This window comes from Hypanus sabinus, chromosome 23 (assembly GCF_030144855.1).
Source record: "Hypanus sabinus isolate sHypSab1 chromosome 23, sHypSab1.hap1, whole genome shotgun sequence".
Classification (NCBI taxonomy): Eukaryota; Metazoa; Chordata; class Chondrichthyes; order Myliobatiformes; family Dasyatidae; genus Hypanus; species Hypanus sabinus.
In genome coordinates, this window is record NC_082728.1 from 22,181,100 (window position 1) to 22,194,202 (window position 13,103).

At 42.5% G+C, this 13,103-nt stretch overlaps 1 protein-coding gene across 4 annotated transcripts in view; it reads right to left on the minus strand.

The window, feature by feature from the left end:
* LOC132380041 (pseudokinase FAM20A-like) overlaps window positions 1–13,103 on the minus strand; it is an 83,625-nt gene that overhangs the window by 22,569 nt on the left and 47,953 nt on the right. For all 4 annotated transcript variants that reach the window (XR_009507618.1, XR_009507619.1, XM_059948524.1 and 1 more), the window contains exons 7-8: window positions 7,783–7,963; window positions 1,426–1,535 (exon numbers count right to left, since the gene is read on the minus strand). Coding sequence is in view for 2 of the 4 variants with exons in the window: in XM_059948524.1 (XP_059804507.1) it covers window positions 1,426–1,535; window positions 7,783–7,963 (291 nt within the window). In the remaining 2 variants the exon portion in view is untranslated. The remainder of the gene's footprint in view (window positions 1–1,425; window positions 1,536–7,782; window positions 7,964–13,103) is intronic.

Consider the following 13,103-nt stretch of genomic DNA (forward strand, 5'->3'; position numbering starts at 1 on the left):
CGAATGGGTGAAGATATTTTCTCAACATTTTCCCACCCACCCACCTTCCACTTCACCTTGTTTCACTAAGACCTGCCAGCTTGTACTCCTTTCCCTCCTGCCACCTTCTTATTCTAGCTTCTTTTTCCTTCCTTTCCAGTCCTGATGAAGCATCTTGGCCCAAGATGTAACAATTTTTCCCCCTTTCAATAGCTGCTGCCTGACCTGCTGAGTTCCTCTAGCATTTTGCACGTGTTGCTCAAGAAATTTCTTCTAATCTCTTGTCTGAATGGACAAGGACTTAAACAATACTGTCAGGTTTTCTCTCTGCCCCACCTCAGACCTGGATTTCACCTTTTCTTTCTCATTCCCTACCAAGTGTAAAGGAAAAGAAGAGTGACATTGGTTAAAGCCTTTCTGTTGTTTGTGACTGAAGTCTGTAGCAATGGGCTCACAGACAAAATAAGAAGCGGTGAAACCACAGTGAAAGTGTCTAAAACGAAGATAAAAATCATTGTTGAGAAGATAATGTGTTGGGGAGAGGTAGATCCAGGCAAAGAATGGGACTTGGAATATGTCTGAAAAATGCAGACTCAAAGAGGACTTGTGCACAATGGCAGCAAGAATTTCTTTGCCAGGTACAACTTAAACAGTGGGAGACGTAATGAAATGAAGCAGCAGACTAGTCTTCTGAACATCATGTTTCTTCATCATTTCTATTTTATTGCAAGCTGAAACAACATACCCTGATTCTGTTGTTTTTTTAAATTTATATTAATTTCCTTTCAATGACCAAGAAGTTTCTGTAACCGTACATATGCTTTTATTCAGATTTGGGCTGAAAGCAGTCACATTAATGTGCAGAAGTAAACTTGGCATCAGGAGACATTTATCTTGGCTTATACAAGATGCTAAACTGGATCCATCAGGGAAATGCTATCACTGGGAGATGGAGGCATTCAGCAGCCTTTTCTGGTCTTTCAGAAATCCTTCCTAATTCTGGACAAAGTCAGCAAAGCTGCTTTTGCACTTGAGGAAAGTGAAATCGGTGAAGAGTAAAGCAACTTTCCATTTATTCCATTGTCAATAAGAGTGTAGGTGACCAAAGGGAAATCGATTAAATCTTAGGAAGGAACAAGATTCCACTTCAGAGTTATTGACTACACCTGGTTAGGTTGCTACAACTTAGCTTCTTCCTATGGCATTGGACAAAAGAAATGAGCGGACACTGACAAAGGATGCTGTGGCCAATTGTACCAATTCTTGGGGGTACCTTGTTGCTGGAAGGGAAATACACAAAAGGCACTCTTAGTTCAGTGCCATAGGACAGGACCAAGAAAATCTAGACACAGACTACTCTGGCATCAACTTTATCCACGAGTTAATCTGCCCAGTTCACGGAACTCATTACGCATCATGAAAATCTCTTTCCTTTCAAATGTTTACCTGTTAAAAAATCAAAAATAGCCATATCGATGACGTTCAGCAACCTACTGCCAGTATTGTATGGAGGAGTTTTTTTGATCTTTATACAATAGTTTGGATTGATTTCCCACCTAAAGGAGAAAAAAACAATAACAAGCTTTTAGAACTCATGGTCAAAGAAAACACTAACCACACATCATCATATTAACAGAATTGGTAGTCACAGCACATTGGATCCACTCTACCTCTCTTTACACGGAAAAGTTCTATCTGATACCACATACCTGAGTTGCTGCTGCAGGTAAGCTTTTCATTGCAGTCATGCAGACATGTACTCAAGCACGTGACAATAAACTCAACTTGGCTTTGAAATAGAAACAAGCAAAGAGAGCCCGACCTGGGTGCAATTCTGCACATGTAATGACATCATTGCCCACTGTGATTCTTGATCACACTGTGATACCAGCGTCTACACTATTACTTGGAGTTTCTGGGAGCAAATCTGCAAATTTAAGATTCACTTGTAGTTCAGTTAGGAGTATATTGCACCACTTTGTGGCTTTGTTTGTGATTTAGAGGCATTGACGCTTTTACAAATCATCTTAGCCTGTTCAAGTAGCACCCAAAGCCCATGAGCTCTGATGAAAGCCATTGTGGGGAATTGTTCATGCATCTGAAAGCTCAAATACTCAGGCATAAGGGACTAGAATCAATCTTTTAGAGGGTATCGATAAGATGACTAGCAATATAGGGTGGGGTGACACCTCACCACCGGGAGGCAGAAACATATCCAACAAAGAAGGCTCTATTCTCACAGAGTCCTGCACAATATCCTTGCAGGCTTGGGTTTTCAGTGGCAGTCATGATAGAGATGTGGGGAAGACCTTACGTTTAGCTCTCGTGCCAGGACTACTGTCTCCTTTGAAGTCAAGGTCACCTTCATTGCACAGGTTCACACTAAGCAGTGACAGGAGATTGCTGCTTTGTCTCCCAATATGTCCCTCGCTGGTGCTTTATTTACAGAGGTTGACCTTCCATACCTTGAGAACACAGTGGCATGGTAGTACAATCACTTCCAGTGCCGGCGATCACTGATCAAATTCCACTGCTGCCAGTGAGCAGTTTGCACATTCTCCTCGTGACCTCGAGGGCTTCCTCTCAGTGCTCCCAGTTCCTCCCACATTCCTAATCTGTACAGTTTGGGTTGGTGAGTAGTACACATGCCATCTTGGCGTCGGAAGTGTGGTGACACCCCCAGCACACAAGTGAGGACAGGCTTTCCATTAACAGAAAAAGTTGCCACTCACTGAATGCACAGGTTGTGCTGGATTATCAGAAGCTGTTCATCGTGGTAAATAAGCAAGACCATAAAACCATAATACATAGGACCAGAGTTAGGCCATTCAGCCCATCGAGTCTGCTCCAGCATTCAATCATAGCTAAGTTATTTTCCATCTCAACCCCTTTCTCCTCATAATCTTTGGCATCCTAACTAATCAAAAACCTGCCATCTCCACTTTAAATATACACAATGATTTGGCCTTCACAGCTGTCTGTGGCAGAGAATTCCACAGATTCACCACCCTCTGCCAAAAGAAAGTCCTCCTGATCTTAATGCTGAAGGGATGTCCTTATATTCTGAGGCAGTGTTCACTGGTCCTAGACTCTACCACTATTGGAAATATACTCTCCACATCCATTCTATCTAAGCCTTCCAATGTTCAATAGGTTTCAATGAGATTCCCCCCTCATTCTTCTAAACTCCAGTGAGTACAAGTTTGGGTCTGCATCCTTAGGAGTTCAGAAGATTGAAGAGTGACCTTATTCAAATATAGAAGACTCTACGACATTTGCACCTGTGAAATTTTCATTCTTAAGGACAATGAACTGCTTGACACCTTCAAGGATTGCCTGTGTGCAGAAAGACAGACCTTGGGAGACAAGGATGATCTCTTTTCCCACCTCCTTGTTCATGCATGACTCCTCCACTCTGCTGCAGATCACTGCTATAATTAATGGCCTGCAGGTACTAGGATCATTGTGAAGAATGGCACTGCTCTTACAAAATGTTGCCATCAGTCAAAGTAAATTAATTATCAAAATACATACACATAAGTCACTATATATACTACCTTGAGATTCAGTTTACTGCAGGTATTTAATGGAAAAGAAAGAAATACAATAGAATTCATAATAAACTGTGCTTAAATAAGGACTGACAAACAACCAACGTGTAAAGACAAATTCTTCAAATTAAAAAAGTAATATTGAAAACATACATTGTAGAGTCCTTGAAAATGAGTTTGTGGGTTGTGGAATCAGTTCAAAGTTGAGGTGAGTGGTTATCCGCATCAGGTCAGGAGCCTGATGGTTGTAGGGTAAAAGCTGTTCCTGTACCTCATGGTATGGGACCTGAGGCCGATGGTGGTTGTGAGGAGAGAGCATGACCTGAATGGCGGGAGTCCTTGATGATGGATGTTGCTTTCTTGTGGCTGCACTCGTTGTAGAGTGGGGAGGGCTTTGCCCGTGATGGTCTGGGCTGTCTCCACCACTTTCCATACACTTTTCCATTCCTGGGAATTGGTGTTACACCAGGCTGTGATCCAATCAGTTTGGATATTCTTCACTGTGCACCTACAGAAGCTTGTCAAAGTTTTAGGTGTCAGGATTTTAGATGTCCAAAGTTTTAGGTGTCCAATATCCTCCAAGCTATTGTACAGATTCTTTTATTGTGTGTTGGAGATTGCTCAAGCCATAAAGAGGCCGCAACATATTCTGGAGGATGGAGCCCCAGAGCTTATAGATCAGCCCGGAGAGGAGGAGAAGTCAGAGGAAGAAGCACAGGAGTGGAAACCCCCAGATGAAGTCCCACAACATAATTTACCAGCAGTGGGTAAGAGGGAGGCTGACATTGCCAGGTGAGAAGCGACTCCTTGCAGAAAGCATAATATAATCACTATGCATAGTTTCAAGCTTAAACAAAATGAATATAGACAGATTTCTCTAGTGTCTTGCATCACATAAATGCTGCTCCCTGTAGACCTTTCACTTCCTCCTTTACAGGTGCATTGGCACTGCTCAGTACATACCAAAGGCAGGCTCCATTAGCCACTTATTCTAATGACTTGCTGCAGAACCTGGATCACCTGTCAATTGAGCTAGAATACAGAACAGTACAGCACAGGAACAGGCCCTTCAGCCCACAATATTGTGCTGGACTAATTAAGAGCCTAAATAAATTAATCCCTGCTGCCTACATTCTCTGCACACTCACTTGCCTATCTAAGAGCGTCTATCATATTTGCTCATCACCACTTCTGGTAGAGCATTTCAGGCATTCACCACTCTCCATGTAAAAACTTGTCCTGCACATCTCCCTTGATCTCCCCCCCCCCCCCCACCACCTTAAATACATGCCTTTAGGTATTAGACACATTGACTCTGAAAAGAAGATGTCAACTCTCCATCAACGCCTCTCATAATCTTATAAACTGCTATCAGGTGTCAGCTCAGTTTCTGCTGCTGTGGAAAAGACAGTCGAAGATTGTCCCACCTCTCCTCATTGCACATGATCTCTGATCCAGGCAGCATTCTGATACACCTGTCCTGCACCTTTCCAAAGCCTCCACATCCTTTCTGAATGACAGACTGAATGCAATATTCCAGATACGGACTAACAGGAGTTTTATAAAGCTCCAACGTAACTTCTCAACTCTTGTGCTTAGTGCCTTGGCTACTAAAGGCAAGCCTGCCATACTTCCTTGCACCTTATCCACCTGAAAGCTATTAATTAGGTAATAAGACCATTAGACATTGGAGCAGAATTAGTCATTTGGCCCATCAATTGTTCCCTGCCACTTGATCATGGCTGACTTATATACCCTCTCAACCTCACATTTCTGGCATTCTTCCTATAACCTTCGTCACCCTTAAAATCAAGAAACTTTTCCATTAAATACACTCTATGACTTGACCTCCACTATTGCCTATGACAATGAATTCCACAGATTCACCAACCTCTGGGTAAAGAAATTCTTCACCTCCGTTCTGACCATATCTTTCCGTACATAGTTGCCCTTCACTTTTCCTTGTCTCTGTTTCTCTCTGCTGATGTAATCGTTGTTTCAGCTTGCTAGCCCTTTGTGCTGCCGGTTAACATCGAAGGGCAGTGGGAAGCAGAGTGGTTGCAGGTGCCGAGAGAAATAAAGAGACTGGCATTCAAAGGGCAAGCAAGGGTTAGCATTTCCACTCACTCATGTCCAACACCCCTCATCAATCAGAACCAACCTATGGGATTCCAGCTGAGAGCAGTATAAATTCATTGCAGAAATGGGTAAGTCCATTGGCAATGATTGCTGATCCGACTGTGTTTAACACAGCTCCGTGTTTAGCAAAGTGATCCAATCAATGCACTCCACCTCTTCCCTGTGCGATCTGTCATTTCACACTGCTCTCTCACATGAGACTCCACAGCCTATGGACTCACTTTCAAAGACTCTACAACTCACGCTCTCGGTATTTATTAATTCTTTGCACAATTACTCTTCTTTTGCACATTGGTCGTTTGTCAGTCTGTGTTATTTTATTCAGTGCTACAGTGTGGAGTAGACTGTTCTGGCCCTTCGAGCTGCGCCGCTTCAGCAACCCTGATTAACCCTAACCTAATCATGGGACAATTTGCAATGACTAGATAAACTAGCCGATATATCTTTGGACGGTGGGGGGAACCTGGAAGACCCAGAGAAAACTCTTTCATTCCACAAGGAGCACATACAGAGACTCCTTACAGAACGGCACCGGAATTGAACTCTTAACTTCGAAATGCCGAGATGTGATAGTGCCACGCTAACAGCTATGCTATAGTGGCACCCACAATGTATAGCTCTCATAATTTCTATTGCATTTCCTTATTTTCCTGTAAATGCCCACAAGAAAATTAATTTCAAGGTTGCATATGGTGACATATATGTACTTCGATAATAAATTTACTTTGGCATTTAATTCACCTCATGACAGTGGCTGACAATAGAACGGACACCTTCCTGAAGATTTTCCCAGAGCAAACTCGCTCATACTTTCCTGTCTTTCACACAATTCTAGTTACCAGAACGTGTGCAAAGCACGTGAAAGTAACTTGGCAATGGCCCTCAGGTGCCATTACAGGCAGACCAGCAGGCTTGAGTATGCAATCTCCCAATACGATGGGCAGCTCCGCTCAGTCTAACCCATAGCAAGAAGGCCTGGTTGTAATGAACAAGGCCTGAAGTACTGTCACAAGCACTCATTTATCAGGCTTCTGAAGTGGGAACAGCATCAGCCCCTGCCACAATGCCAGTAGATACCGGAACATTCTCAATTATACCCGTCATAGTGGATGCAATTGGAAAATGAAGATGCTTTTTATCAATGGTTTGATGGGAGTGAGGGGGCCTGCATATTGTTCTTAAGATGAGTCTGCGGTCATTGATGTGGTTGCTTGCTTATTTACCACATTAAATATGTGATAAGTATTTTATCACTTACAAATGTGATATATTTATATGTGATATACCAAATGCATCAATGGAAATTAAAAAACAGTCGACATTTTGGGCCAAGGCCCATCTTCGGGACTGAAAATAAGGGGGGAAGATACCAGAATGAAAATGTGGGAGGAGGCGAAGGAGGGTGGCTGGAATGCGATAAGTGAAGCAAAAACAAGAGAAAATCTGCAGATGCTGGAAATCCAAAGCAACACGCACAAAGCTGGAGGAACTCAGCAGGCCAGGCAGCATCCATGGAAAAAAGTACTGTTGACATCTCGGGCCGAGATCCTTTGGAAGTCCTGTGTTGATAGGTGAAGCAAAGTGGGTGGGAAAGATAGAAGGCTGGAGAGGAAGAGATCTGATAGGTGAGCAAAGTGGACCATAGGAGAAAGAGAAGGAGGAGGGAACACAGGGGGAGGTGATAGGCAGGTGAGAAGAGGTAAGATGCCAGAATGAGGAATAGAAGAAAGGAGGGGGGAGGGAGGTATTTTTAACTGGAAAGAGAAATTAATGTTCATGCCATCAGATTGGAGGCTACCCAGATGGAATATAAGGTGTTGCCCCTCTACCTTGAGGGTGGCATCATCTTGGCATAAGAGGCCATGACACGACATATTGCAAATATTTCATGTCCATATCAAGGATCAAGGATCATCTTTATTTGCCATGTACCTTTTACATGTACCAGGTATTTGCTGTGGTGTGTTTATCAGGGCACTGCATGCAACAAGAAGCAGCAACATTTCACAATTATCACTAAACCAGTTACATTTCAGCTGCCAATATTGACATAGAAAGATTGCTGTATTTCCCTGAAGACAAATCAAGTGTACCAACAAACCTAAGGCCTTACTCTGCTTTATCTGCAAATGTGTAGGACCTGCTCCAGGGGTTTGTGATGAGCTCTCGCTGGGCAATGTGCAGGTCAGGCAGAAAGGCAGAGACAGACCCTTCCAGCTGGTGTGGTCTCCCGCAAACTGCATACTCGGTCTTACAAGAGTAAAGGCATTTTGAATAGAAACATACATTGTTGTCTGTAGAAGAACAGAAAGAGCACAGTTATTCATTTTCTCTAAGATCTAAATCTTAGAGTTGACAGATAACTAGGATCGTTAGTGCTGGTGCATTGAAATCTGAGAGTTTGTATCGCTTCAGAAATTGTTGACACGGATCAAAAAAGCAATCTATTAGAAAGAAAGGAAACGGCAAAGGAGAAATAAGCACTTATTGCCTGACTTGCCAAGGTACTGTAAAGAATTCTTAAAGACGTTTCTGAACAATCTTTCCCTCTTTGGATGGGTGTGTTGTTCATTGGCATCGGCTGGCTTCGGATGGTGCAGGCATGAAAATATAGTTTGTACTGTACTCAAAAAAAACCTGATAGAAATTCTGAAATAAAAACAGAAACTCAGCTGGTCAGGAAGTATCTGTGGAAAAAGCAGAGTTCATGTTTCAGATCGAAGTCTCTTCATCAGAACTCAGAAAGAGAGAAAACTGATCTGTTTAAAGCTGCCGAGGGATGGATAGAATAGAGAGTGTGTCTCTGATAAGGTAAGGCCTAGGGCACCCAGCTAATTCTGATATCTACAGAGTTATAGAATATTGAACAATTCTGCAGTGGACAGGCCATTCAGCTCATATTTTTGTGACAGTCTTGATACCAATTTATATTAAATGCCTTCCTGCAGATCCTCTATATCCTTCCAGTTCGTCATATTCAGTGTTTATCTAAAAGCTTTTTAAATTCTATCAAACAGCCTGCTTTCTCTACTACCCTGGTAGTCTTTTCCAGGCACTCTCCATTCTCTGCATAAAAAAACCCAACATGTATCCCTTAAGGTATTCACTGGAATTCAGAGGAAGGAGGGGAGACCTCATTGAAACCTATTGAATGGCGAAAGGCCAAGACAGGGTGGATGTGGAGAGGACAGTTCCTATGTTGGGACAGTTGAAGACCAGAGGACACAACCTCAGAATAGAGGGGCGTCCTTTTAGAATGGACATTAGGAGGAATTTCTTTCCTTTTTCAATATTTTTACTAATTTCTGCATAGAAGAATACAAAGTTCAAGAAAATACATATTATGAAACAAAAGAAAGATATAATAATACCAAATACATTATATTTGAATCACATTAACAAACTCCTTACCTTATATTCGTGTAGATTAGATTAATTCAAATGCTGATATGAATAATTTACATATATATATATATATAATCTAACCCCAGTACCAAAGCCAAAGCTGTTTGTTAAAGAAAAAAAAGAAAAAAAACCCTTATCAGACAGTGAAATATGCTATTAACCAGCATCTATACTTTAATGGGAAATCAAAGCTTTTGAAAATAATTCAAAAACGGTCCCTAGAATGAATTTCTTTAGCCAGAGAGGGGTGAATCTATGGAATTCTTTGTCACACGCAGCTGTGGAGGCCAAGCCTATGTGTATATTTAAGGCAGAGGTTGACACATCCTTGAGTGGTCAGAGCATGGAGGGATACAGGGAGAAGGCAGGAGATAGGGGCTGAGAGGAAAAATGGATCAGTCATGATGAAATGGGCCAAATGGCCTAATTCTGCTCCCATGTCTTATGGTCTTATGTTACCTTTAAGCTCCGCCCCCACCCCACCAACCTTAAGAGCAGGTACTCTGGTGAATGACATTTCTACTCTAGGGCAAAGGTTCTTACCGTCTACCCTACCTACAGTATGATATTAAAAAACCTCTATCAGATCTGGTTCGAGGATTCATTTGGTTCATAGATGAAGTAAGAGGGTGAGTTATTAGGTTCTCTCTAGGAGATTAAATAATAGGAAAAGACAGTTTTAGCTTGTGAAATATAAGTATCGACAGACAAATATCACACTTCAGTCAGTTAGATAATTTATACATTGAGTTGCCAGATTTAAAATGTTACAGGTTTGGCTCATACTCCATTCTTCCTATGCAGAAGTCCCCTCTCATGGTGAAATAGTTTTGAATTTTTGAAAGGTAATGAAATGCTTCAAAGTTTATCACAAGGGCAGAAAATTAAAGAATACCTGAACAGAAGCACTTGCACAGAACTACGAGTCGATGTAATTTGGATTTTACAAGTGATGCACCATCAATAACTCTCCGAGACGTGAGGCGATATATAGGCTTTTATTGGCTGGAGCAGCAATTGACCACCACACTACATCCTGGAGACTGAGGCCAGGGCTCAGGCTCCAAACGCCTTTATACCGGGGTCTGTGGGAGGAGCCATGGTCAGTGGGAGGAGCCACAGGGGCAGTCAGTGGGGGGGGGGGGGCGTGTCCAGACAGGTATATGTAGTTCACCTCAACAAGTCAAGTCAATTTAGGGGATCTAGTCAAAAAAGCTCACTTTACAATTTAACTCTCATGCCGTTCACACCGACTGTGCGTTATAACAGCCGTCCGGCAGTGCATGCGCAGTACCAAGCAGAAGCAGAAAGAATTGCTGCTGAATTTAGACATTGAGAGCAGTGGTCTGAAGACTTTGCAATGTCACTATCTGAGTGAAGACCTCAGAATGGGAATGGGCACTGTCTCTGCATCTCTCTTCAGTGCTGGAAAGATGATCATTCATTTAACCTAACAATCAGGGTAATTTGTTAACAAAACTTATGATGGAGGTAAATTATGGTTTTCATCCACTGTCGTTGATGGTTCTGGCCATTTCTGTTTTTAATACCTTATAAAAGAATGAGTCCCCCGGAGGAGATCCTTTGTTAATATCCCTGGAAAATTCAATGTGTTTTGGGGAGGTATAAGTGCTAGGATTTAGAAAACAGAAAAGTCATAGAACACGGAACATAGAGGATAGAACAGGAACAGGCGTTTCGGCCTAAACATAGAGGATAGAACAGGAACAGAAAGGCCTGAACATGGAGGATAGAACACAGATATCTCACCTCTCCCGGAAGTTCCGGGAGTCTCCCGCATATTGACAGTGGTTCCCTGATGCCTGCAAATTATATACAATATCCCGGAAATCGATTTCTTTTGAGAGCGAGTGACCAAGATGGGGGGGGGGAGGGGAGAGGGAGAGAGGGGAGAGAGAGAGGGGGGGAGAGAGGGGGGAGAGAGGGGGAGAGAGAGGGGAGAGAGAGGGAGAGAGAGAAGGGAGAGAGAGAGGGGAGAGAGAGTGGGGGAGAGAGAGAGGGGGAAGGGGAGAGGGGGAGAGGGGGGAGAGGGTGGGAGGGTGAGGGAGAGGGAGAGGGAGAAAATGAGAATGAATCCTGATTGGTGTCTCTTTGTGCTAAGTAGACCAATCAGTTTTCTCTGTGGGCGGGCTTTACAGTCGACCTCTCTCTCTCATTTTCATTGTCCATCAGTTCAGTTTAGTGTCCTGCAGCTCTATGGCAGAGTGTTCCAAAAAAAGAAAATATAAAACATACTTCACCCCAGACTACACTGAAGTGTACCCCTGCCTAATAGGGGTCAAAATAATGACAGTGTTGCTCGCTGCACTGTTTGCAACAGTGACTTTTCTATTGCCCATGGTGGGTTAAAATGTAAAAGACATGTTGAGGTGAGTTTAACAGGTGTCATTCATTAGCATAGCTAACGTTATTTAAACTAGCCGGCTGGCTGCTAAAGAGCTACTCTATCGATACCCTACGTGATGAGGCCAAACTCCCTGTAGACTTGCAAAATGGTCAAATCTGCCAAGCAAGTCGCATCACAGTACAAGGAAAGTTTGCAAAAGAAATAGAAAAGCTATTTGCATCAGCATTTAGCTATTAGCATTGAAACTGCCAACAAAATACTCAACAAGGAATAAATGTGTGTGTGTAAATAGTTTCAATACGTGATCAAATAAATTTTTGTGTTCTTTCATAATCAAATGTCCTGAATACATACACCCTTGGAGGTCGACCGGGGGGGGTTGGGATATGGGATTGCAGGAGGCGGGGGTGGTGGTGCTACCTACCCGAAATGAGTTTTTGCAGGGTGGGATGTCTGAGAACAGGAACAGGCTTTACAGCCTGAACATAGAGGACTGAAGAGGAACAGGCCTTTCAGCCTAAACATATTGTATCAAACAGAACAGGCCATTTGATTCACAAGGTTTTCCCTAAACATGATGCAAATTAAACTAAATCTCGACTGTTTGCACATGGTTCGTTTCCCTGCATATACACGTGTCTGTCTAAAAGCCTCTTAAACACCAGTATTGTACCTGATTACTCCACTATACCTGGCAATCTGTTCCACACATCTCCCACACTATATATTATAAAAAGTTGCCCTGCACATCTTCTTTAACCTCTCCCCCAGCCTACCCAACCCTCGCCTTCTGTTGATGTGTGGGACACGCAAGTGGCTTCATATCATCAACAAGTTGAAGAAAGAGTCAAATTATTATTGTTGTTTAATTAATTATTATTATTTTAATTGATAATAATATCCTTTGTATTTGCACAGATTGCCACATTGGCTGTGTGTAGTTTTTCTTTGATTCTATCGTAGTTCTTTGTTCTACTGTAAATGTCTGCAAGGCACATATGTACTTTGATCTTAAGATTACTTTTTGAACTTTGACATTTAATCAGAACAGGGAGAAGTCACAGATAACAGTTTTGTAATCAGCATGCCTTCCTGTCAGATAACCTGAGCAAGAAGACAAAATCAGAAGGAATGAATGTGATGGGATCAGAGGGTGAGTGTGGGAAACGTGTACGAACAGCAGACTAAAGCCAAGGAGGGAAGAGGATTGGGCAGAAATCAGAAATGGGGAGAGGACATGTTTGAGAAAGTGGAGGGAGAAGGGAGGTATCAGAGTGTGGGGGAGGGGGAAGGATGGATTATGAGATTTAAGTGAGGGAAAGGAAATCATAATGTGGCAAGCGGGATTTAGGACCAAACTGAAGTATCAACTAGTCTGACTAGACTCCTAAGCCAGAACCCAGCATCCTCTGCAAGTGAGCGCCTACATCACTTGTCAATCTGCATCTCCTGTGACAGGGATACCAGATTAACATTCTTATTTGTTTAAAAATGTGCTTCAAAAGTGTGAGGTCACATCCATATTTGTAGTATAAATATTCAACAGTAAAACATTATCATTTAAAGTTGTTGCCTGACCACAATGTGTAACTTAGTTCTAAGTTATCCACCCTTCCTTTATGTCCCCAGGTTAGACATTATGGCCAAAATATAGCATGATG